The sequence below is a fragment of the Carcharodon carcharias genome, chromosome 19, assembly GCF_017639515.1.
Source record: "Carcharodon carcharias isolate sCarCar2 chromosome 19, sCarCar2.pri, whole genome shotgun sequence".
Lineage (NCBI taxonomy): Eukaryota > Metazoa > Chordata > Chondrichthyes > Lamniformes > Lamnidae > Carcharodon > Carcharodon carcharias.
In genome coordinates, this window is record NC_054485.1 from 74,286,692 (window position 1) to 74,313,797 (window position 27,106).

The 27,106-nt window shown below is 45.7% G+C and overlaps 2 protein-coding genes across 13 annotated transcripts in view; both read left to right on the forward strand.

Annotated features, from left to right (window-relative positions):
- The first annotated feature begins 1,613 nt into the window (after positions 1-1,613).
- LOC121291718 (zinc finger protein 229-like) lies at positions 1,614-16,768 on the forward strand. 2 transcript variants are annotated; one of them, XR_005946055.1, is made up of 2 exons: positions 1,614-1,669; positions 16,289-16,477. XR_005946055.1 is itself a non-coding variant. In XM_041213214.1 (2 exons), the coding sequence occupies exons 1-2, from the start codon at positions 9,316-9,318 to the stop codon at positions 16,406-16,408; spliced, it is 1,350 nt and encodes a 449-aa protein (XP_041069148.1). In that variant the 5' UTR covers positions 9,134-9,315; the 3' UTR covers positions 16,409-16,768. The 2 variants fall into 2 exon arrangements, 1 of the variants encoding a protein (XP_041069148.1); XM_041213214.1 differs by lacking the exon at positions 1,614-1,669 and adding an exon at positions 9,134-10,545 and having other exon boundaries at positions 16,289-16,768.
- Positions 16,769-23,259: 6,491 nt separating this feature from the next.
- The window catches only part of LOC121291784 (zinc finger protein 271-like), a 50,848-nt gene continuing 47,001 nt past the window's right edge, over positions 23,260-27,106 (forward strand). For all 11 annotated transcript variants that reach the window (XR_005946075.1, XR_005946076.1, XM_041213347.1 and 8 more), the window contains exon 1: positions 23,260-23,753. Coding sequence is in view for 2 of the 11 variants with exons in the window: in XM_041213347.1 (XP_041069281.1) it covers positions 23,427-23,753 (327 nt within the window). In the remaining 9 variants the exon portion in view is untranslated. The remainder of the gene's footprint in view (positions 23,754-27,106) is intronic.

The window sequence follows — 27,106 nt, forward strand, 5'->3', positions numbered from 1 at the left end:
AAATTTGAGTTGAGGCCGAAATGAGATCAGCCATTATCGTAATGAATAGCAGGGCAGGTTTGAGGGGTTGAATTGTCTACTCCTGCTCCTAGTTCTTATGTTCCAACTCTTCTCTGTTGTCCAGTGAGTGGGACTGTTATCGCTTGGCCCACTTTTGCCTCTTCAGTTGTAACCAGAGAATCTCTTGCAATGGTTAATCTTCCCACCCCCATCGCTCTGGAGTCTGACCAAGGGTCTATCCTCAGTCCCCACCTATTTCTCATCCACACGCTGCCCCTGTGTAAAACCATCTGATGACCTGATGTCAGATTCACAGAGGGTCTCTTACAATCTGTCCCATTTTACCTCGAGTCAGAAAGAAATGCCCCTCACCACCAGACAAAACAGAAATCTAGTAGGAAAGGAATGGCAAGCAGACAGCTTCAAGAGGGAGAGAAATGATTTGAGGACTGGGCCATGGAGTGGAGCACCTTAGATCTACAATCTTAACTGGGGCAGGTCTAAATGGAGGACAGGCCCTTCAGCACCAGTAAGGGAGATGGAGTCAAAACTGGGAGGGTCAAACTTTTATACTTTTACTCCACAGTCTGGAGAAAACAGTCTCTCACCAGTCACAGAAAACCAATGTAGAACGTAAAAGCAAAAATAAAAGCAAAAAACTGCGGATGCTGGAAATTGAAAACAAAAGCAAAAACAAAAAATACCTGGAAAAACTCAGCAGGTCTGACAGCATCTGCGGAGAGGAACATAGTTAACGTTTTGAGTCCGTACGGCTCTTCAACAGAACTAAGGGAAAATAGAAAAAAGGTGAAATATAAGCTGGTTTGGGGGGGGGGGGGGGGTGGTGGAAGAAGTAGAGCTGGATAGAGGGCCAGTGATAGGTGGAGATAACCAAAAGATGTCACAAAGGACAAAGAGGTGTTGAAGGTGGTGATATTATCTAAAGAATGTGCTAATTAAGGGTAGAAAGGACAAGCAAGGTACAGATAGCCCTAGTGGGGGTGGGGTGGGGGGAATGGATCGAAATAGGCTAAAATGGAGATAAAACAATGGATGGAAATACATTTAAAAATAATGGAAATAGGTGGGAAAAGAAAAATCTAGAATGTAGTCCCATGTTATTCATTTAACCAATTTGATGGATGTTAGAGATGAGGAGGGGGCTTAAACGCCGTCCAAGAAGTGATATACAGGTGCACCACCTCCAATCACGTAATAGCCGCTCGGGCTCGGGTTCGGGTTCGCGCTTTGTCAGCTTCGAACTGCCGAGCGCTGGGCGCCAAACGAAGCTGCGCGCGTCAGAACTACAACTACCATCAGGCACCGCGGGCTGCCCGCTCGAATCTACTCTGCCACCCCTCATTACGCATGCGCATAGCCGCATGCAACCTGGGTAATGTAGTTCCCACCGGGTGAGCGGTTCCTTCCATCTTCCATCGCGCTTTCACGGAACTCAAAGGCGGTTGCAGGGCAGTAAAGTCCCGCCCCATTTCCTGCTCAGAGACGAGTGATTGACATGGTAATTGTGGGCGGGTGATCAATGTAGCTCTGTCCTGATTGGCTGTAAGAGACGTCAATCAGAGAGCCCACCCACTCTGCCCATACTCTCCTCTTCCTCTTCCACAGCTGGTTCACTTCCTGTAGGGATTGAAAACCAAGTGAGGAGACGGTAAGTGAAGGAACAGAATTTATAATAATTACATCACATAATATCCACACTAATGTTCAGGACTGAATATCCTGTAAGTTTTTCCTGATTGTATAATCAATCCAGAGATTGTGAGTTCAAATCCAACCATGGAAAGCTAAATACATAGAATTACAGCGCAGACACAGGCCATTCGGCCCAGTTGGTCCATGCTGGTGTTTATGCTTCATAGGAGCTTCCTCTCACCCCTCTTCATCTCATATTCAGTGATGCTTAAAAGGTACTTCCTCAAGTCATTAACCCAGCAACATAGAAATTTGCTTGTCTTTTACTGCCTTCTTTAAAGATTTTATCTGAAGACCTTGGCCTTTCCCAAAAGCCTGGTATTGTGAGTGGTGACCGAGTTGGTACTGTTGCTAGAGTTGATCTGCAGACACTTTTTAGGTGGAAACTTTTAAGTTTATTTGCAACTACATGTGTGTTTTCAAGTCCAACTCTATCTCTGCACTACTACCAAGGTAGCCTGTACTACTCTCCTATTGGTTACTACAGATCATGTGATCTTCCCAACAAGCATTATTCTTGAAGGTATGTTGAACTCTAAATAAAAGCATAATTACTACATTCCTTCCCCTTTAACTCGGATATGCATATTTACAGGTACAAATTTTTCAAGACAACAGAATATTTACACTGGGTAAGGAATTTACAAGTTCAGTGTTTGAGGTGGTTTCCTGGTTCATGTGGATCATCACAGCTCCACAACTTCAGATGCTTTGTCAGGAACCCCCTTTTCCAGAGTTACCTGAACATCAGGTACTTCGGTGGGCACCTGCAGTTCTGTATCTTCAACTCTTACAGGAACATCAGACATGTCTGTTCTGAGTTGAGTATTCTCAACAGGCAACAGACCCAGTCATGATCACTGGTGGAACCAATTCTTGGTGATTTGTTTCTCTCTTCCTTAAATGGTCCACATGTTTTCGTATAACCCGGCTTTCCATCTCCAAACGTGATAAGGTAGAAGTCCAGTCACAGCACTTATTTCACCCAGTAACCACATTGGTCCTTCTCCGAAGTTCTTCACGTATGCCGTCTCTCCCATGTTAAATTTCCTTTCACGACTATGCCAATCGTATCTAGTTTTCTGGTTGCCATGGCTCCTTTCCACCTTCCCCTCTAAATTCTGCACTATTAAGCTCAATCTCATCCTGATGAGGCGTTTCAACAATAACTCTGGAGGTGTGACACCTTGTGTGAGAGGTAGTCCTATAATGAAACTGAAAGCATACTAGCTGAGTTGCTAGGGAATTGCCAGTAAGTCTTTTCATGCCTGCCTTGAACGTAAGAACCACCCTTTCGGCCAGTACATCTGAGGAAGGGTGGTAAGGTGAAGTTTTTACATGAGTGATACCGTTGAGGCTGATAAACCATTGAAAAACAGCACTCGTAAGTGCCATGCTGTTATCAGAAATGACTACTTCTGGTAGTTTGTGAATGGCAAAACTTTGATGTAGCTTCTCAATTGTAGCAGTCGATTTGGTGACTATCTCATACATGTCCAACTGTTTTGAATGGGCATCAACAATGAGTAGAAATATTGATCCCAGGAAAGGTCTCACACAGGCAATGTGTAACCGCGCCCAGGGTCTACCTGGCCACTCTGAAGGGTGTAACGGAGCTGTCGATGGCAACTTTTGCAGTTGCTGACATTGCACACAATGTCTTCACTAAGCTCTCTATTTCGTCATCCATCCCAGGCCACTGTAGATAGCTGCATGCTGTGGTCTTCATTCTTAAAATTCCTGGATGTGAGCTGTGTAGTTCAATTAAAAGTAGCTTCCTTCCCTTTGGAGTTCTACCACTCATGCTCCCCACAATAAGATGCCCTCCTGGTTGGTTATTTCATATCTTCTGTTGAAGTATGGTTTCATTTCATCAGGTGTGACCAACCATGTAGCACTTGTTCTCGTACTTGAATTAAGACTGGGTCCCGACTTGTCTAGTCTCTGATCTGTAGAGCCCATCCTGGCGAGGAATCTAAGAAATTTAGCTACAAAACAAGTTCCTGTGGAACTGGGATGTGCTCATAATTTTCTTGTAGGGCAAATGACTAAGTGCATCAGTGTTTGCGATTTGATTACTAGGCCTATGTATGAAAATGTACTCCTGTGCTGCCAGAATTAAAGTCCTATTGGTATTTCCGCATCTTCTTTCTACGTTCCTCTTCTTTCTAGTGCAGACTTTAATCTTGGCCTTCTTTTTGACTTCACTGTTGGCCAGACTTCTCTAAGGTGCAAGCTGAACTTGTCTGAACTCAGTGGTTGAGTCTCCCAAAATTTCATCATCTGTCTGCTTCTTAGAAAATTCTGTGACCTTTGCTTCCAAAACCTCTTTGGCTTAACTTAGCTGATTCTTCAGCTCCTCCGTCTCTTTCTTTGTACTTGTTTGTTGCCTCCAGGAAAATTGAGCATTGTTGTGTATTCTCTGCTAACTCATTCTTCAGTTTATTTAGAGAAGCGCTGAATTCTTTCTGTTTCTCTTCATACTTTTTCAGAGGTGCAAACTTTGTCCTGAGAGAATCTTGTAGTGTGTGAAGGTCCTTCAGCAGGTTTTCTTTTTCCCTTCAAAGGTTGCACACCTCGTCTCGAACTCTGTCAGCAGGCAGGGTCTCTGAGTTTCTTCTGCTGTTCTTGCAAGTTTTGGTTTAAGACAGCCTGCAGTTCTGATGAAGAAACATCAACTGTATCCCTCTCTGCAGATGCTGTCAGACCTGCTGAGTTTTTCCAGGTATTTTTGTTTCTGTTCTCGCTTTCCAGCATCCGCAGTATTTTGCTTTTATCTGGAGTTCTTCAGGTTGTTGAGTCCTTACACACTCCTTTTTTTTTGAAGCAGGATCGCTTTCAGCTTCCTTTTGGAATCTCAATGGCCACTTAAGGTTGATTTCCCTTAGCCAGTTTTGCCCTAGAAGGCTTGGTCCTCTACCTCTCAATATCAACATGTAGCTTTGTTGATTGGCTTCATAATGGACAGTTACTCTGCTTATATCTTCACCCATGTATGTTTTTAGTTTGGCAGCTATTTCTTCTAAACTTAATTGATGTTCACCATCTGAAGGTATGTTCCCAGTTACTGTAGTGGAAGCTTCCGTGCCTACTTCTATTCTAACAGGTCTGCCATTTACTTCTGCTGTGACAAGTGAATTTCAGATTAAACAACCAGTAAATGCCTGAATTTGTTGCTTTGTGCTCTTCTACATTGTAGATTTCATTGGGCTTCTTTTGCCTACAAGCCTGTTTGAATCTTTCCTTACACTGTCTCATATGTCCATTTCTGTGACAATAATAGCATTCCATTTTTTTAAACTGCCAATTGTTAAAGCACTGCTCGTTTCCACCTTTATTGAAATTATTCTTTGATTTCGCTGCCAAGTTATTTTTCCTTATTCTTTAGCTAGCTTATTGGCAGAGTCTTGCATTTTCAGGCCCTTTTCAGCTGGGGTTTCCCACTTGATGTGGAGGTTGGAGCCATTTTGTGCAACTTGTATTGCTTTTGAATCCCTTACTGCGCTTTCCATGGCCATTGCTATCTCTAGCACCTTCCTGAAATCCAAATTCAGTTCAGACAATAATCTTTTCTGAATAGCGTCCTCATTCACACCATACACTAAACAATCTCTAGGTTTGTTGTTTAGAGATGTACCAAACTCATAATGTTCCGTTAGCTGCTTCATATTTGCCACATCACGTGCAATTGTCTCACCTGGGGCTCTAATTCTTGAATTAAACTTGAACCTCTGCATCGGGAGGATGAAAGAAGTGGGGTTGGGTGGGTGAAGGAGAGGCAATAGGATGATGTAAGAGGGATGGGGATGTGAAGGAGGGGGAATGGAGGGGGTGAAGGGGGGAATGGGGGATGAAGCAGGGGGAATTGGGAGTGAAAGGGGGGTTAAGGGTTGAAGGATGGGGATGAAGTAGGGGGGCGTGGTGATGGAGGGTGGAAAGAGGGGCGATTGTGAGGGTTGAAGGAGAGGGAGGATGGGGGTGAAGGAGGAGGAGAGAGGATGGGGTGAAGGGGGATGGGGTGGAAGGAGTGGGGGAGGGGGGTGAAAGAGGTGGGAATGGGGTGGGTGAAGGAGAGGGAGGATGGTGGGGGGAGGATGGGGGTGAAAGGGGGGGTGGGGGATGAAGGGAATGGGGGGGTGACAGAGAGGTGGGTTGGAGGGTGAAGGAGAGGGAGGATGGGGTGGGTGAAGGGGGGGATGGGGGTGAAAGAGGTGGGGATGAGGTGGGTTAAGGAGTGGGATGGGGTGAAAGGTGGGGATGAGGTGGGTGAAGGAGGGGGAGGGTGGGGTGGGTGAAGGAGGGGCATTGGGGTGGGTGAAGGAGGGGAGATGGGTTGAAGGAAGGGGAGGATGGGGTGGGGTGGGGGAAGGGGGTGGAGGTGAAGGAGGGGGGATGTGGGGTGCTGAAGGAGGGAAGATGGGGGGAGTGATGAAGAGGGAGTATGGGGGGGTTGGGGATGAAGTAGGGGGAGTGGGGGTTGAAGGAGGGTGATTTGGAGGGTGCAGAAGGGGGAGGATGGGGGTAAAAGAGGTGGGGATGCAGTGGGTGAAAGCGGGGGGAATGGGGGCTTGAGGAAGGGTGTGGATGACGGGGGATCGGGAGTTAAGGGATGGGGGGTTGGAGGGGATTGATGGGGGTTGAAGGATGGGGGTGAAGGAGGGGGAATGGGGGTAAAGGGGTGTTGCAGGTTGAAGGTGGGGGATGGGATAGAGGAGATTAACCGGCTGCAAACCTGGTTCCCACTGCCTGGAGTTTTGAATGGTTTTGGCAGAGCCAGCATTTATTGCCCATCCGTAGTTGCCCTTGAGGAGGTGGTGGTGAGCTGCCACCTTGAACCGCTACATTCCATGTGGGGTAGGTACACCCACATTGCTGTGAGGAAGGGAGTTCCAGGATTTTTGATCCAGCAACAATGGGGGAACAGCAATATATTTCCAAGTCAGGATGGTGGGTGACTTGGAGGGGAACTTCCAGGTGGTGGTTTTCCCATCTATCTGCTGCCCTTGTCCTTCTAGATGGTAGTGGTTGTGGGTTTGGAAGGTGCCGTCTCAGGAACCGTGGTAAATTCCTGCAGTGCATCTTGTAGATGGTGCACACTGCTGCTACTATGCATCAGTGGAGGGAGTAAATGGTTGTGGATGTGGTGTCAGTCAAGCGGGCTGCTTTGTCCTGGATGGTGTCAAGCTTCTTAAGTGTTGTAGGAGCTGCACACATCCAGGCAAGCGGGGAGTATTCCATCACACTCCTGACTTGTGCCTTGTAGATGCTGGACAGGCTTTGGGGAGTCAGGAGGTGAGTTACTCGCCACAGGATTTCTAGCCTCTGACCTACTCTTGTAGCACAGTATTTATATGGCTAGTCCAGTTCAGTTTCTGGTCAATGGTGACCGCCCAGGATGTTGATAGTGGGGGATTCAGTGATGGTAATGCCATTGAATGTCAAGGGGTGATGGTTAGATTCTCTATTGTTAGCGATGCCACTTGTTGCCTGCTACTTGTGTGGCGTGAATGTTACTTGCCACATGTCAGCCCAAGCCTGGATGTTGTCCAGGTCTTGCTGCATTTGAACATGGGCTATCTCAGTATCTGAGGAGTCGCGAATGGTGCTGAACATTGTGCAATCATCATCACATAGAGTGAGTTGAAATGGCTGAAGATTGGGATCTGTAATGCTGGGGACCTCAGGAGGAGGCCGAGATGGACCATTCGCTCGGCACTTCTGGCTGAAGATTGTAGCAAATGCTTCAGCCTTATCTTTTGCACTGCTGTGGTGGGCTCCTCCATCATTGAGGATATAGATATTTGTGGAGCCTCCTCCTCCTGTGAGTTGTTCAGTTGTCCACCACCATTCACGACTGGATGTGGCAGGACTGCAAATCTTAGATCTGATCCGTTGGCTGTGGGATTGCTTAGCCCTGTCTGTCACTTACTGCTTATGCTGTTTGGCATGCAAGTAGTCCTGTATTTTAGCTTCACCAGGTTGACGCCTCACTTTTAGGTATGCTTGGTACTGCTCCTGGCATGCCTTCCTACACTCTTCGTTGAACCAGGGTTGATCCCCTGGCTTGATAGTAAGATAGAGTGGGGGATGTGCTGGGCCATGAAGTTGCAGATTGTGTTCGAGTACAATTCTGCTTCTGCCAATGGCCCACATTGCCTCGTGGATGCCCAGTCTTGAGTTGCTAGATCTGTTTTAAATCTATCCCATTTAGCACATAGGTAGTGCCGCACAACATGATGGACGGTATCCTCAATGTGAAGGTAGGACTTCGTCTCCACAATGACTGTGCGGTGGTCACTCCTACCAACACTGTCATGGACAGAGGAATCTGTAGCAGGCAGGTTGGTGAGGATGAGCTCACATACGTTTTTCCTTCTTGTTGGTTCCCTCACCACCTGCTGCACATCCAATTTAGCAGCTATGTCTTTTAGGACTCGTTCAGCCCGGTCAATAGGGGTGCTACCGAGCCACTCTTGGTGATAGACATTGAATTTCCCCACCCAGAGTACATTCTGTGCCCTTGCCACCCTCAGTGCTTCCTCCAAGTGGTGTTCAACATGGAGGAGCACTGGTTCAACAGCTGAGGGAGGGTGGTACGTGCTCATCAGCAAGAGGTTTCCTTTCCCATGTTTGACCTGATGCCAAGAGACTTCATGGGGTCTGGAATCGATGTTGAGGCAACTCCCTCCTGACTGTATGCCACTGTGCTGCCACCTCTGCTGGGTCTGTCCTGGCGGTGGGAAAGGACATACCCAGGGATGATGGTGGTGGTGTCTGGGACATTATCTATAAGGCACGATTCCGTGAGGATGACTATGTCAGGCTGTTGCTTGACCAATCTGAGAGACAGCTCTCCCAATTTTGGCATTAGCCCCCAGATGTTAGTAAGGACGACTTTGCAGGGTCGACAGGGCTGAGTTTGCTGTTATCGTTTCCAGTGTCTAGGTTGATGCTGAGTGATCTATCCAGTTTCATTTGTTTTTTGATACTTTGTAGCGGTTTGTTATGACTGAGTGGCTTGCTAGGCCATTTTGGAGGGCGTTTAAGAGTGAACCACATTGCTGTTGGTCTGGAGTCACATGTAGGCCAGGCCAGGCAAGGATGTCAGGTGCACACCTCCAATTCTAGCCCCTCCTACGTGACAGCCGTTCGGGCTTGCGGTTTCTCAGACTTGAATACCCGAATGCTGGGCGACCAGTATCATTGCGCGTGACCCGCCCCCCCACCTCGCCCCCGAGTGAGCATGCGTGCCTTGGAGGTGATCTGCATATTTAAGGGGACAGTGACACTGTGAGAGAGACTGATTTGAACACAGAGGAGGGAGAGCCGGTCTGGAGAAACAAAAATTATGTAAAGCTGGAAAATTGTCAACCCTGAATTTCTCCTGCTTTGTTTATTGTAATTGTTTTACAGGGAGAGGGTTTGCGGACGGGAAGCTCAGACCTGATATTGTGTCAGTCTGACCGAGTCACTTGATTGTTCAGCACCTGAAGATCATCAACAATTTGTAAGGGGCAAGCAACACTTGCAGCTCGGACAGACTGTACACGTGTTTCGTGTTGTGTGTGGACACAGATTCGACTGACTGACCGATCTGGGGAGATGTTGAGACATGAGCGAGTTCACACTGGGAATGGATTTAATCAATCATCCCATCTGCTGAGACATCAGCAGGTTCACAGTGGGGAAAGGCCCTTCACCTGCTCCTTGTGTGGGAAGGGATTCACTCAATCATCCCACCTGCAGAGACACCAGCTAACCCACACTGGAGCGAAGCGATTCAGGTGCTCCAAATGTGGGAGAGGCTTCAAACAGAAATCTAACCTGCTGAGACACCAGCGAGTTCACACCGGGGAGAGGCTGTTCACCTGCTCTCACTGTGGCAAGAGGTTTAACCAGTTGTCCCACCTGTGGAGACATAAACGACAGCATAGCAGTGAGAGAGCTTTTCAATGCTCTGACTGGGAGAACTTCCAAAGCACTGAGGAACTGAAAAAACATCAGCACTTTCACACTGAGGAGAGACCGTTCACCTGCTCTGTGTGTGGAAAGGGATTTACTGAGTCATCCCACCTGCTGAGACATCAGCTAGTTCACACTGGGGAGAGGCCATTCACCTGTTCCGTGTGTGGGAAGAGTTTTAATCGATCATCCAACCTGCTGAGCCACCAGCGACTTCACAGTGGGGAAAAGCGGTTCTCCTGCTCCGTGTGTGGGAAGGGATTTAATCGAACCTCCAACCTGCTGCGCCACCAGCGGGTTCACAGTGGGGAGAGGCCATTCACCTGCTCCGTGTGTGGGAAGGGATTTAATCAATCATCCAACCTGCTGAGCCACCAGCAACTTCACACCGGAGAAAGGCAATTCACCTGCTCTGTGTGTGGAAAGGGATTCACACAATCATCCCACTTGCTGACACACCAGCGAGTTCACACTGGGGAGAGGCCGTTCATCTGCTCTATGTGTGGGAAAGGATTCACTCGATCCACCATCCTCAGGGAACATCAGCGAGTTCACACCGGGGAGAGGCCCTTCACCTGCTCCCTGTGTGGGAGGGGATTCAACCAATCATCCAACTTGCTGAGACACCAACGAGTTCACACCGGGGAGAGGCCCTTCACCTGCTCCGTGTGTGGGAAGGGATTCATTCGATCATCCGACCTGCTGAGACACCAGCGAGTTCACAGTGGGGAGAGGCCGTTCACCTGCTCCATGTGTGGGAAGGGATTCCCTCAATCATCCAACCTGCTGAGACACCAGCAAGTTCACACTGAAGAGAGACCGTTCACCTGCTCTGTGTGTGGGAGGGGATTTAATCGATCATCCAATTTGGTGAGACACCAGCGAGTTCACACGTGACTGCACTGCTCCGATTCTGCAGTTATCGCTGGTGTTAATCCGATTCAGGACTGAAGCTTGTTAATTATGACAATGGGGAGTCTTGATGCTGTTGTTGCTAACCACAGTAACTGGGCTGCAGCTGACAGAATTTGCATTTATATAGCGCCTTTCACGACCTCATGTCTATGCGCAGTCAGCCTCCACAACCAGCAATGTGAAAATGATCAGAGATGATCTGTTTTCAGTGAGATTGGCTGAGTGAAATATTGGCCAGGACACTGGGGAGAGATCCCCTGCTCTCCTTCAAAATAGAGTCTGTGGGATCTTTTACATCCTCCTGAGAGGGCAGACGGGGCCCTTGGTTTAACATCCTAATATCTCCTTATGTGGCTCAGGGTCATCGCTCCTGTGCAGCACCTTGGGATGTTTTACGTCGTGTGAAAGGAACGTTATAAATGTGGGATGAATGTGACATCGTAGACATAGATGTGCTGGATAAAGCCGAGCCGGTTGTCGATGTGCCGGGTGAAGCCGAGCCGGGTGTCTGTGCCAGGTGAAGCCGAGCTGGTTGTCGATGTGCCAGGTGAAGTTGAGCCAGATGTGGATGTGCCGGGTGAAGCTGAGCCAGGTGTCGATGTGTTGGGTGAAGCTGAACTGGGTGTGGTTGTGCTGGGTGAAGCTGAACTGGGTGTGGATGTGCTGGGTGAAGCTGAACTGGGTGTAGATGTGCTGGGTGAAGCTGAACTGGGTGTGGATGTGCTGGGTGAAGCTGAGCCAGGTGTGGATGTGCTGGGTGGACCCGAGCTGGGTGTGGATATGCTGGGTGAAGCTGAGCCAGGTGGTACCTGCAGTTGAGAATTGAACACACAGGAATTGTCATAGAACCTGGAGGAAACAGCAAGAGGTCTAAAAAAACCCCAGGGTGATTGAATCTGATTGTAAAGTGCCTCATGGGAATCTGTGCAGCTTCTGTAAAATAATAATACAGAGAGTGGGGAGGGAGCAGTGTCAGGCTGACCGTAACATTGGGCGACATTTCGTCTATCATTCCCAGCTTCTGGTGTCATTAAAACTGGATTTCAATGTAACAACTATTGGAAAGTCAACTGAATAAACGGGGAAATGATTCTTTAAGTGACCACAGTGGAACAAGCTATAATTTTGCCGATCACGCTGTAAAATTAATTTGAACTCTTCCCCCATAACGCCAGCCAAACTACCCGTGAGCTCCTTAGCCCCGTAACACCAGCTCCCTCCTCATCCAGAAACCTGAAGCCCGCCTTCCTGCAACAATTCTTCAACTCAACATGCAACAGCCGTGTTCTCATATTCCTCTCCTTACTGTCGCCCAGCACTGGGAGTAATCCCGAAGTTATTCCCTCATCTTTCATTTCCTCCCAAACTCCTGAAATTTTTGACCACAGGGCCTCAACCCTTTTCCTTCCCCTGTTGCTGAGTCACAGGATGTTTGAGTGTCAAACTTTCCACCCCCTCAAAATGTTCTGTCACTCAAGAACACAAAAATAGGGTGGTGGAATTGACCCTAGATTTAGGGAACTTCACCCAGAATGTGGGGAGATTGACTCTGGATTTGTGGGGGATTGACTATGGGTTTATTGGGGATTGATTCTGTACTTGTGGAGATTGACTCTGGATTTGGGACATTATAATGTAGTTACTTTCTTAGCCAAATTAAAGTTCACTGCTGAAAAGTAAAACATTGAAAGTTCATGCCTTATGAGTCCTTGCCTGTGGCACAAGTCTTTCCAGGTTCCTTTAGCTTTCAGGAGTTGAGTTGAAGCCTGTGTAACTACAATTGCTGGAGACAATTTCTTTTTAAGACATAATCTGTCTTTTCCAAAAAGTTGATGATTCTTGCAGCTAAGGTTTTTTCCAATGGAAATTCACTATCTTCATGCTGGGTTTTTAAACTAGCAGAGATAGGGCCTTAACCTGGGAGAGGGGAGGAGAGAATTACTGCCTCTTTGGCAGGTTCTTCAGATTATTCACTACTTCTGTCTTTTGAAGCAAGAGTGCTATGTTAATGAGATTTCAAAATGGCTACTTCAGTCACATGACCTCTCTCTCCCCAGAATTATTTCAGAAGGGGTTTGTTTATCTGATGTCTGAACCATCTTTGTTTCATGACCAGGCATGATTAGATTCTCTAATGTCTCAGTCATTAACCCCCTGAATGAGTCATTATCCATCTTGATGAGATAGGAAATATCTTTCATCTGACTATTGTTCTAGCAGATGTTCTGTTTCTGCTGGAGTGATATTATAGAAATGCAAATATTATGTCCATACATTTCAGTAAATCATTTTAAAGTAGTTCTTGACATTCTCAGGTGTGAAATTCCAGAGAAGGACATGTTGTGGCATGTCTGAATTATATTCCACATTGGAACTTTCCAGAAATTGGTCACTGGCAAGACCAGACATCAGGTGATTTGTGGCAGCCATCTTTGGTCAAAAAAGTCCTTTTTAAACAGTTCATTATATGCTTTGGCAGCCAGTGAAATTACAGATTTATTTCATTCATGCACAAGTCACATCACTGTGACATCTCCATCTCAAGAGGAATGAAATGCGAATTTCAATGAGCTTTCATTACAGAAGTCCAAATGTTAAGAGAACTGAAACAACACATGCACACCCATTCACACCCTTCATCTAATTCCATCTATTCTGCTCTACTGTGGTCTTGATACCCCAATGGCCCTAAACTGTGTTAGACTTTGGATAACATGCTCTTGCTATGCTTTTCCTTTCCGGGTGGTTGGTTACAAACAAAACCTGTCTACATTTGAAAAGATTAGGCTTGCACTTGGGTTCTGAAATTGTTTTATTCCTTTGGCATGACAGATAATTTTGTCAGGAGGATTCTGGATTAGTGCCCAGCACTTCACTTTCAGTGAATTTTCCATCACCACTGTCCTGGCTGAGGTTTAAACTTGCCCTATATAATTTTGCTCACCAGTGGTTAATCCTGCATGGGTTTCACTGCTATTCTCCTTGTGATCTACACAAGTATTTGGGGTGCTTTGGGGTAGGTTCTCAAAAGAGGTTCTGGGAATGGGTATTCCTCTAACCTTTTCCACGAACCCTGGAACACTACTCCACCAAGTAGATCTTCAACTGCTGCTGTACACCCCTGCGGCTCTTCAACTGAGTGGGGCATCACTGTAACGCCTCCTTGATCTGTTTGGGAAATTCCCTGGTCCCCATTTAAATCTGCTATGAAGGTATCTGCTAAACAGATCAGTGAATTAGTTCCCATTTCCAATTATTTTCCTTGTCTGTGGATTCAAATTGCTCTGGTCATCTGTGGATTCAAATTCCAGACACTGGCACCTGAATTTCTGTTATGGCCACATGAGAAGGGGTAAAAATTGACTCCCTTATCATATCATCCTAAGTCTCACCGTAACAGGGTTTTTTTTATGAATTTAGAAGGATGAAGGTATTTACTCATGGCATGTGCTTAACCATTCATGTGCTGGTTACAAAGAAACTAGCCTGGGAGGCTTTCTTGAGTTTAACACAATAAGAGGTACATTTTTTTATTGAGTTAAAAATTCACCCAGGTAAAGATATAAAAATATTTAAAAAGGTAAACTGTGTCTTGATCTTCGCAATCCACATTCTCACACATATCCACACAAGTATGCAAAATTTACAAGTCATACTGTAGATAGTTATGTGCTTAGCCAAATTAAAGATCAATGCTGAAAGGTAAAAAGAGAGTTTACTGTTCATGAGTCTTTTGCTAGTATCTGTGGCTGCAGCAGAATTTTTTTTTAGTGATCTTGAAGTTCTAGGAGTAGAAGCCCATATATAACTGCAATTGCCAGAGACAGTTTCTCTTTTTAAAATGTAATCCGTTTTTCCCAAAGTGAATGATTTTTGCAGCTGAAGTTCCTTTTGATAGAAATTCACTATCTCTGTGCTGGATTTTTTAAACTGTAAAATATAGGTGGTAGAAAAAATAAACGTCGGAGAGAAGAGGAGGGAGTTTGTTAGTGCTTCATTGTCAGCTTTTCCAGACTACTCCTGTTTTAGCAGCTTGTGTGCTGTATTAAAGAGATTTTTAAAAAAATGTTACTTTAGTCACATGACCTGTCACTCCCCATAATGATTTCAGAAGGTATTTGTTTAGCTGATGCCTGACCGGACCGTTTTGTTTCATGGCTGGGGTGATTAGACTCTGTAATTCCCCAGTTATTAACCCCTGGATATCCATTATCCTTCTCGACAAGACAAGGGGAGGCAGTGAGATAGTGGTATTGTCCCTGGACTGGTAATCCAGAGACCCAGGATAATGTTCTGGGGACCTGTTGTGAAGACCATGTTATTAGGTGTTCTGGCTAGTGAATACCCCTATCCATCTCTATATTAGTATACAACTCTCCATATCCATTGTAAAGAGTATGTTATTGGGGCTTACGGTCAGTGAATTAATATTTCTATATGATGATATGCATCTTTAATATAACTAGGATGTTTTTGAGCTAAGAGGTTCAAAAATGAATCAATCTATTCCACCACCTTGTATGATTTCGCTACCACAGTCTGAAGCGATAGGTCAACCTCGAGGCATTCCTTTTGGTATTGTTCATGTGTCGGGGTTTTATGTACTTTGGGAAGTATGTAAAATTTTCCTGGTTGTGGTTGCTGTCCCCTTAGGTATTCCATCTGTTTCTAATTGATGGATTTGGAATCCTTACGTTGTGACATAATGTCCATAATTTCTTATGTGTCTCTTGATATGTGGGTTTAGTTAACTTGGTGTGGTAATCTGTACAGTTCAGTTGTCTGTAAACTTCAAAAAGATATTGTTGCTGATCCCTGATAACAATGATATTACTTTTGTGCTAAGTGTTCTTGTTGTCTTTTGGTTCCCAGGTCTTGATAATAACTACTCTTTAAGCTTGGAAAGAGCAGAATTCTTTATCTTTAACTTGCCATGCTGTCTTGTACAAAAGAAAGACTGGTTTGAACTGGTTCTGTTACACATTACATCAGTCTCTAGCGCAGCTGTGAAATGTGACACCCTGGAACACTTACATGTAACAATGAGTTCTGCGCTAATTCATTCCTAGCTCTTTTACAGACAATATTTACAGACGATACAACAATATATAACACTTCTTCAGCTGGTTTTATAATAATATCTGTATTGGCCTTTCGTTCCCTAATTGCTTGTTTTTCTCTTCACCTGAGGTTTTGTTTATTCTTTCTCTGGGGGATCCTCCTTTCTAACTGAGTTGCTTTGATGAAAGCAAATATTTATGGGTTTGTTTTATATTTTGGTGGAATCCAATCTGATTTGGGTGTGCAGGGCAGCCTATCAGAAATGGAGTCACCATAAAAGGTCTATAAGTTTAATTCTTCTATAGAATTTGCCTAAGTCTGTTTGAATTTGTATATTATGCTGTTTTATTGCTGCAACACAAGTTAAGCCTCTGTTTAGGATTTTAACCCCACAGTTGTGCAAGAAAAAGTTTTGGCAATGTTAATAATTGTTTTCTTTAGATTAAGGGGCTCCTTTTCTAGGGTTTGGTTTCCTTTTAGTTTTTCACCCAAATGCTGGTGATGAAATTGTTTTTGTCCAATGGATGTTATTTGGTTCTAATTGAAAGGATTGATTTGGTATTGCTGGGATGCATGTTTGTGTTTTTGTACATTGGTTTCATTATGTAATCGTGACTTTTCTTTTTCTTCATTACAGATAACTCCCCTGCTTTTCGATGACGTAGTGTCATGGGATCTTTTTAATTCACGTGAGAAAACAGATGGGGGCCTTGGTTTAACTCATTTGAAAGATGGTACCTCTGAGAGTGCAGTGTGACCTTCCGGCACTAGATGTGCTGTGTCGGAAGGACTCTCCCTGTTATAAAGCGAGTGATGCTGCAGTGCACCCTCCCACCACTAGATGTGCTACTTCATTAAAAAAAAGTTGCATGCACAATCATTTGCAAATGACTCCACGTACATAGTTCATGAAGAAAATGATCACACAAGAACAAAAACTTTCAGTAAAAACAGAAAATGCTGGCAAAACTCAGCAGATCTGGCGGCATTGGTGGAGACAGCAACAGTTAACGTTTCGAGCCCATATGACTTCTTCAGTCTGCAGTAACAAAAAACTGTTTGTTCTTTCTTGTCTGTTCCAATTTCGTCTCTCCCTAAACACACATTGCACACACAATCTTTAAATTGTTCAGGTTTTCTTGTGGTACGTGTGTGAGTTGTTGCTGGCTGTTCATCTGGTGTATGCTGGTTCCTGAGATGTTGTCTCTCTGGGAGATGTTGTTGCCATGGTGAGTGTTGTTGCTGTGGTAATTGTTGTCGCTGATCCGCTGCATTTATTGGGGAACAGTTGATCTCTGGGACTGATGGTTGTTCAGTTCCTTGCTCGGTGAAATCAGATCTGCCTCATCAGCTGTCTGCTGTGAAGGAGCAGCTTCTCCGATTGCATGTAGATGTCTGCAGTTGTGACGATAGATCTGATCATTCACTTTCACCGTGTACGATCGAGGTGACAACTTCTCTACACAGGACCCAAGTTACCAAGTGAGCTGACTTCTGTTGAGTGCGTTGAATGTTTTCACTCTGACTGGCTCTCCAACTCTCAGCTCTGGCAACGATGTGGCAGCTCTATCAAAGTGAAATTTGTTTTTCTGTTGTTTCACTTTGATCTTGTCACTCACTCCCTGTTACTACTTCTGACCTCAGTAGTTTTTTAGTGCATTTCTCCACTCTAAGATTTCCTAGTACACATCTATGCAGGGCCTAGTAGATTTTTTGATGATCCCTTTGGCAATTTTCACCACTCCCTCAGCCTTTCCATTTGACTGGAGTTAATGTGGAGATGATGTAGTGCTGAATTTCTCAATCATTCATCAAGTGTCTGAATTCTTCACTCATGAATTGAGGGTCATTGTCACTCATCACAATGTCAGGAATGCCATGATGACTGAAATGTGCTTTCAGGCATTCTACAATCTCACTGCTGGTCATTGACATCAGCTGGTCCAACTCCCAGTAGTCTGAATAGTAGCCGACTGTAATGAGATAATCCAGTGAGAGTGAAGAGGTCTACTCCAAGCTTCATCCATGGTCTGCGATATCATGAGTCATGAGCAGCTCTTTATCTTGCTTAGCTTGATGTTCATTACAAACACTGCACTGGCTGATGTGGTCCTTAATCTCATTGCTCATGTTTAGCCAGTGAAGCACATTTCTTGCTCAGACTAGACTTGATTCCTTGATGGTTTGTGTGGATGTGCTTCAGTATTTCTTTTCTCATTGCTTTAGGGATAATTACCATAGTCCCTTTGTACAAGATGCCATCTTGGGTGATCACTTCATCTCTGTCTGCCCAATACTCTCACAAGACCACAAGACATAGGAGCAGAAATTAGGCCATTCGGCCCATCGAGTCTGCTCTGCCATTTAATCATGGCTGATTACTATCTCAACCCCATTCTCCCGCCTTCTCCCCGTAACGTTTGATCCCCTTACCAATCAAGAACTTATCTATCTCGGTCTTAAATACACTCAATGACCTGGCCTCCACAGCCTTCTGTGGCAATGAATTCCATAGATTCACCACTCTCTGGCTAAAGAAGTTTCTCCTCATCTCTGTTCTAAAAGGTCTTCCCTTTACTCTGAGGTTGTCCTCGGGTCCTAGTCTCTCCTACTAATGGAAACATCTTCCCCATGTCCACTCTATCCAGGCCTTTCAGTATTCTGTAAGTTTCAATCAGATCCCCCCACTCATTCTTCTAAAATCCATCAAGTATAGACCCAGAGTCCTCAAATGTTCCTCATATGTTAAGCGTTTCATTCCTGGGATCATTCTCATGTACCTCCTCTGGACCCTCTCGAGGGCCAGCACATCCTTCCTGAGATATGGGGCCCAAAATTGCTCACAATATTCTAAATGTGGTCTGACCAGAGCCTTATAAAGCCTCAGCAGCACATCCCTGCTTTTATATTCTAGTCCTGTCGAAATAAATGCTAACATTGCTTTTGCCTTCCTAACTACCAACTCAACCTGCAATTTAACCTTAAGAGAATCCTGGACTAGGACTCCCAAGTCCCTTTGCACTCCAGATTTCTGAATTCTCTCCCCATTTAGAAAATAGTCCAAGCCTCTATTCTTCTTACCAAAGTGCATGAGCTCACACTTCCCCACGTTGTATTTCATCTGCCACTTCTTCGCCCATTCTCCTAACCTGTCCAAATCCTTCTGCAGCCTCCCGGCCTCCTCAATACTACCTGTCCCTCCACCTATCTTTGTATCAGCTGCAAACTTAGCCAGAATGCCCTCATTTCCTTCATCGAGATCATTAATGTATACAGCAACAGGTGTGACCTTGATGGCTTCAGGCCATCCTTTCATCCTGTAACATTTGAAGAGTTGCATCTTGTGTAGTTTGTTTGATCTGAGCAAGATGCATGTCCATCAGATTCAATGTCTCTGCTGGGTTGATGACTTCCAGAACATGTTGTGCTGTTGCTTCTTTTTGAATCTGGAAGATTTCATACTCTGTACTAGCATCATCCGCTTCCTTCAAAGAGATTGCAGCTCTCGACAGGATGTTGGTGATGTACATCTTCCCTTGCTTGTACTTCACTTCCAAGTGATATCTCTACAAACGAAGTAACATCCTTTCCGAACACTTTGGGTAGACTGAAGTGGTTTGAAAAAGATGCTTTGGAGTGGCTTGTGGTCAGACTGCACCATTACTTTCTCTCTCCCAAACAGGTATTAGTGGAAATGCTCAGAACCAAAGACAATAGCCAGGCTCTCTTTCTCAATCTTGTGCATAGCGCCGTTCAGTTTGTGTTAATGTTCTGGATACAAACACAACTGGTTGTCCTTGCTGCATGAGAGTTGCTCCAAGTCCTGTTTCACTGGAATCTCACTGCAGGATGACTTCATCATTGACATCATCGTACCTCAGCACTGTCGTCACTAGTTGTTTAATGTGAGTGAAAGCTGCTGCTTCTTCTGTGCCCCAATATCACTGAACATCCTTTGCAGTCAGGTTGCAGAGAGACTCACACTCTGACAACAAATTGGGCAAGCAGGTGGCTAAGTAGTTCCGGTGTGGGTTCACACATATTCCGGGAGGTGCAACAATTGTGGTAAGGCTTTATTACAGAACTGACACAGAGAGGGTTTCTCCCCTGTGTGAGTGCATTGATGGACCAGGAGTTACACTGAATGTGTGAAAGCCTTGTCACAAACCACCGCCTGAATGGTTTCTTACCTGTGTTAATCCGCTAATGGGGTGGGCAAAAGCCTTGTCACAAGCATCGCACCAGAAGAACTTCTTCCCATGTGAATGCTTTGGTGTTCCAGGAGTGTTGAACGTGTCACAAAAGCTTCATTCCAAACCTCAGACTTGAAGGTTTCCTCCTCTGATGGAGCAGGAGACTTGATGACATTGAGAACGATTTGTCACAGACCTCACACGTGAACAATATTTCCCCTGTGTGAATGGGTTGGTGTTTGCGGACACCTGATGATGACAAGAATGGTTTGTCATATACCTCACATGTGAATGGTCTCTCCATTGTGAATGCGTTGGTGTACACAGAAGTTTGATGAGTCAGAGAATGATTTCTCTCACACCTCGCACCTGAATGGTTTCTTTCCTGTGTGAATGCATTGGTGTTTGTGCAAATCTGATGATGATGAGAATGATTTGTCACACACCTCACACATGAATGGTTTCTCCTCTGTGTGACTGCATTGGTGTCTGCTGGAGATCAATTAATTCAGGAATGAGTTGTTACATACCTCGCACATGAAGAGTTTCTCGCTTGTGTGACTCCACATCTTCTGTGCAATAGAAGATAGGAGGATTGGCTGAAAGCCTTCTCACAGCTGAAGGGTTTCTCCCCTGTTGTGAATCCTCTGGTGTAGAAGGAGCCTCATAGATGTCACAGAACTTTTATTACAAACCTCACACTTGAATCGTTTCTTTTCCATGTTGACTTAGTGATTGTAACATGCAAATGTAACAGTCAAATATGGGCAAGGAAACCTCCTGCTGATTACTACGTATCGCCCTCCCTCAGCTGATGAATCAGTGCACCTCCACGTTGAACATCACTTGGAGGAAGCACTGAGGGTGGCAAGGGCACAGAATGTACTCTGGGTGGGGGGACTTCAATGTCCACCACCAAGAGTGGTTTGGTAGCACCACGACTGACCTAGCTGGCAGAGTCCTAAATGACATAACTGCTAGACTGGGTCTGCGGCAGGTGGTAGGGGAACTAACAAGAGGGAAAAACATACCTGGCCTCATCCTCACCAACCTGCCTGCCGCGAATGTGTCTGTCCATGACAGTACCGGTAGGAGTGACCACCGCACAGTCATTGTGGAGACAAAGTCCCACATTCACACTGAGGATACCCTCCATCATGTTGTGTGGCACTGCCACCATGCTATATGGGATAGATTTTGAACAGATCTAGCAACTCAAGACTGGGCATCCATGAGGCGCTGTGGGCCATCCGCAGCAGCAGAATTGTACTCAAACACAATCTGTTATCTCATCGCCCGGCATATCCTACACTCTATCATGACCCTGAGCCAGGTATCAAGAGTGCAGGGGGGCATGCCAGGAACAGCACCAGCCATACCGAAAAGTGAGGTGTCAACCTGGTGAAGCTAAAAAACAGGACTACTTGCATGACAAACAGCATAAGCAAGTGATAGAGCTAAGCGATCCCACAACCAACAGATCAGATCTAAGGTCTGCAGACCTGCCGCATCCAGTTGTGAATGGTGGTGGACAATTAAAAAACTCACTGGAGGAGGTGGTTCAATGAATATCCCCACCCTCAATGATGGAGGAGCCCACCACAGTAGTGCAAAAGACAAGGCTGAAGCATTTGCAACAATCTTCAGCTAGAAACGCCAAGTTGATGATCCATCTTGGCCTCCTCCAGAGGTCCCCAGCATCATAGATGCCAGTTTTTGGCCAATTTGATTCACTCCATGTGACATCAAGAAACAGCTGAAGGCACTGGATACTTCAAAGGCTACGGGCCCTGATAACATTCCGGCAATAGTACTAAAGATTTGTGCTCCAGAACTTTCTGCGTCCCTAGCCAAGCTGTTCCAGTACAGCTATAACACTGACATCTACCCGGCTATGTGGAAAATTGCCCAAGTTATGTCCTTGGGTTCCGCCATGGCCACTCAGATCCTGACCTTGTTACAGCCTTGGTTCAAGCATGGACAAAAGAGCTGAACCCCAGAGGTGAGGTGAGAGTGACTGCCCTTGACATCAAGGCAGCATTTGACTGAGTGGCATCAAGGAGCCCTAGAAAAACTGGAGTCAATGGGAATCGGGGAAAACACTCCACTGTTTGGAGTCATACCTAGCAAAAAGGAAGATGGTTGTGGTTGTTGGAGGTCAGTCATCCCAGCTCCAGGACATCACTGCAGGAGTTCCTCAGGGTAGTGTCCTAGGCCCAACCATCATCAACTACTTCCTCGCTGACCTTCCTTCCATCATAAGGTCAGAAATGGGGATGTTCGCAGATGATTGCACAATGTGCAGCACCATTAGCGACTCATCTGATACTGAAGCAGTCCATGTACAAATGCCGCAAGACCTGGACAATATCCAGCCTTGAGCTGGAGGTAAGTAACATTCGCGCCACACAAGTGGCAGGCAATGACCATCTCCAACAAGAGAGAATCTAACCATCACCCCTTGATGTTCAATGGCATTACCACCATTGAATCTTCCACGATCAACATCCTGGGGTTTACCATTGACCAGAAACTGAACTGGACTAGCCATATAAATACTGTGGCTACAAGAGCAGGTCAGAGGCTAGGAATTGTGCGACGAGTAACTCACCTCCTGACTCCCCAAAGCCTGTTCACCATCTGCATGGCACAAGTCAGGAATGTGATGGAATACTCCCCACTTGCCTGGATGAGTGCAGCTCCTACAACACTGAAGAAGCTCATAACAGTCCAGGACAAAGCAGTCCACTTGATTGGCACCACATCCACAAACATTCAGTCCCTTCACCACGGACGCACAGTAGCAGCAGTGAGCACCATCTACAAGATGCATTGCAGGAATTCACCAAGGCTCCTTAGACAGCACCTTCCAAACCCACGACCACTACCGCCTAGAAGGACAAGGGAAGCAGATAGATGGGAACACCACTACCTGGAAGTTCCCCTCCAAGTCACTCACCATCCTGACTTGAAAATATATTGCCATTTCTTCACTGTCACTATGTCTAAATCCTGGAACTCCCAATTCCTAACAGCACTATGGGTTTACCTACACTACATGGACTGCAGCGGTTCAAGAAGGCAACTCCACCAGCTTCTGAAGGGCAACTAGGGATGGGCAATAAATGCTGGCCCGGCAAGCGAAGCCCCTATCCTGTGAATGAATAAAAAAAAAATGCATCTTGCATGTTAGGAGATCTTATGACCCTGTGGAGCCCTCCTCACACTTGAACAGCCTCTCACCTATAGGAATGAGTCAGTGGTTCATGAGGCTCAATGAATGATTGAAGCTGTCACCACACTTGGAGCCCACTCACACTTCTTCCCTGACCGATTGCCCACAGCCGAACCTTCGGAAATGTTGGTCCTGATGGAAGGTTCCACACGACTGACCAGTTTCAGATCTGATGCTCCCCTGACCTGACCGATTTCCAGATGATGGTTTCACTGCCGAACCTTCTCTGTGTTGAGCAATGCTGCGAAGGGACTGGATGTCTTCCTAAGGTTCTGCAGTTGTTCCTTTGATGATAGTCAGGATCTATCTGTGGTGTCTATCCACTCTGTATTCTCTGGTGTAGTACGATGCAATCCTTCTGTAAAACAGGAAAAGGAAACATGATTTACTCCAACTGCGTCTCCTCCTTTGCTGAAGGGGCTGACTCCTCAGTTAGAGACTGTTCCACAGTGAGTGCCAGTCTGCTGTTCCCCTGTGTGGGGGACCAGATGCAAGTCCTTTCTTTTTCCTGGTTTGACTGTCACACCCTCTGTTTCCAGCAGGGACACTGGATAGTGACCAGGAGCAGACAATGTGGCTACTTTCTTTCCTCCACCCAGCCCCCATCTTCCCAGGCACCTGAAGTCAATGGAAGAGACAGTCAGGCAGACTATAAAATTTGCTATCAATTCAAGGTGAGCTCGTGTTGTGTTGGTGCAGATCAGTTTTACCCTTAGAGTGCGTTTTTAATACAAAGAGCAGTCAGGAGAAATGTTAATTGAATGGACATTTTGAATTTTTTTCCCTTGTTTGAAGAAAACACACTGGGCAGGAAGCGTAAGAAGCTAAGGAAAATATTGCTTCAATGTAGCTGATTGAAGGGTTCTGATTTATCCTGGGAAATTAGATACACTGCACTCGCTCAGACTGCACATCCCAAATTCAGCTATCAGTCACAGAACAGGGCAAAACTATCAAATCCAAGTCCAGGCCCTTTGGAAAGGCCGAGGCCTTCAGATAAAATCTTTAAAGAAGGCATTAAAAGACATTTCAATAAATGTGTCTCCAGGTATGGCAGCCGGTGCTGGATTATCAATCCAGAGATTGTGAAATCAGATCCAACCATGGAAAGTTACATACATAGAATTGCAGTGCAGAAACAGGCCATTCAGCCCAATTGCTTGATGCTGGTGTTTATGCTTTGCATGAGACTCCTCTCACCCCTCTTCATCTCACCCTCTCAGCATATCCTTCTGTTCATTTCTCCCTCATGTGCTTATCTAGTTTCCCCTTAAAGGCATCTATGCTATTCACCTCAACCACTCCATGTTGTGTAACTGAATTTAATAAATTTTGCAATCAAAATGAGAACATGAAAACGTTCAGGTTGCCCTAAAAACCCCAATATTGTCTATCAGGGAAGGGAACCTGCTACAGCTGCCTGGTCTGGTCTACATGTGACTCCAGTCCCACTCAACAGGATTGACTCTGAACTGCCCTCTGAAGTGGACTCGCAAACAATGATAAACAATCGCTACAAAGTCCAATAATAAGAGGAAAATCAGATAGATAGGAACAACCATGGCATTGTATCAATAAGATTAAGATGATCTCAGCCCAGTGAAATCTGTAAAAGTTTCTCTTACCAAGGTCTGAGGACAATACCCAAGTGAGGAGAGCTGCCCCATAGACTGGTGAAGTAGCAGTGATACTCACTGAATCATATCAACCTGGAAACATCCCAGGCTCCTCCGCCACCATCCCTGGATATGTCCCATTCCACTGGCAGGTGGGGAAGTTTCAATATTAACTCCATGGAGTCTCATGGCTTCAGTCAAACATGTTCAAGGAAAACTACAAGAGCCCTCCCAACTGATGAATGAGTACTTCACCATGTTAATCATCACTAGGGAAGTAGACCAAGGGCTGATCACAAAACTGGGTATCCAAGGAGTGCAGTGAGTCTTCAGCAGCAGCAGGATTGTTTGTATTCCACACCCCCCCACCCCTGGGCATCCAGGAAGTGCTGTGTGGCATCAGCAGCAGCAAAATTGTACTCAAACACAATCTGTAACCTCATGGTCTGGCATATCCCACACTCTATCATTACCATCAAGCCAGGGGATCAACCCTGGTTCAATGGAGCGTGCAGGAGGCCATGCCAGAAGCAGCACCAGGCATACCTAAAAATGAATGTGATGTCAATCTGGTGAAGCTACAACACAGGACTATTTGCATGCCAAACAGCATAAGCAGCAAGTGATAGACAGAGCTAAGTGATCCAACAACCAACAGATCAGATTTAAGCTCTGCGGTCCTGCCACATCCAGTCGTGAATGGTGGTGGGCAATTAAACAACTCACTGGAGGAGGAGTCTCCATAAATATCTCCATTCTCAATGATGGAGGAGCGCAACACATCAGTGCAAAGATAAGGCATTTGGTATGGTCTTCAGCCAGAAGTTTTGAGTGGATGATCCATCTCAGCCTCCTCTGGAGGTCCCCAGCATCACAGATGCCAGTCTTCACCCAATTCGATTCACCCCAGATGATATCACTCGCCTGTGACGAGTGGTGTACTGCAGGGATCAGTGCTGGTCCCCTTGCTGCTTTTAGTGTCCATTAATGATTTAGGCGTGAACATAGGAGGTACGATCAGTAAGTTCTCAGATCATTGGTGGCATTGTAAATCGTGAGGAGGAAAGCCCTAGATTACAGGATGATACAGATGGGTTGGTAAGATGGGCAGAGCAGTGGCAAATGAAACGTAATCCTGAACTGAGAGGTGATGCATTTTGGGAGGACTAACACGAATGAATGATAGGACCCTAGGAAATACAGAGGGTCCTTGGTGCACATGTCCATAGATCCCTGAAGGCAGCAGCATAGATAGATAAGGTGGTTAAGAAGGCATTTGGGATACTTGCCTTTATTAGCCAAGGCATAGAATATAAGAGCAGGGAAGTTATGTTGGAGCTGTATAAAATGCTAGTTAGGCCACAGCTGCAGTACTGTGTGCAATTCTGGTCGTCACACTGTAGGAAGGATGTGATTGCATTGAAGAGGGTGCAGAGGAGATTCATGAGGATGTTGCCTGGGCTGGAGCATTTCAGCTATGAAGAGAGACTGGATAGGCTAGGGTTGTTTTTCTTAGATCAGAGAAGGCTGAGGGGGGACCTGTTAGAGGTATACACAATTATGAGTGGCATAGATAGGAAGAAACATTTCCTCTTAGTGGAAATGTCAACAAGGGGGCATAGATTTAAAGTAAGGGGCAGGAGGGAATTTGAGGAAAAATCTTTTCACCCAAAGGGTGGTTGAAATCTGGAATTCACTGCCTGAGGGTGTGGTAGAGGCAGGAAGCCTCTCAACATATAAGGAGTATTTAGATGAGCACTTGAAATGCCACAGCATGTGGCTAAGTGCTGGAAATGGGATTAGAATAGATAGGTGCTTGATGGCCGGCACAGACATGATGGGCCGAAGGGCTTGTTTCTGTGCTGTATGACAATGACAGTCTCTCAGCCCGGCACAGCCCTCATTCCATGATTATCATCAAACCAGTAGATAGACATGTCAGGAACATCATTGGCTCCCTCTCTGCCCACTGCCTCCTCTATATTTGGGCTGAGATCAGGAACAACCCTCAAACCCACCCCCCAACCCATCCATGCAGGGAGGGGGACTACAGCCTGAAGGTGCATCCTTCAGTGCTCTTTGACATGCTGAGTTTGAACTAGTGTGCAGCCATTCCTACCCTGCTCTGGTGCCAGTTATAGGTTGTAATCCTATCTCCCTTTACAATGAGTCTGCCCCCTCATGGGAGATTGCTTCACAGCGAGGGTCAATAGGATAGTGAACCATGAGGGGAATCATGCTGCTCTGACTGAACACCCGGGCACTTTCTGACTTTTTACACGACAGTAATAGGCAATAGCAACTTGCATCTATTTAGCACCTTTAACATCTTTAAAGTCCCTGTTATGACTGAGCAGGTGGTAAAGCTGAGTTATTTAAAAAATAACCAGACACCAGGCAAAGCATTTTCA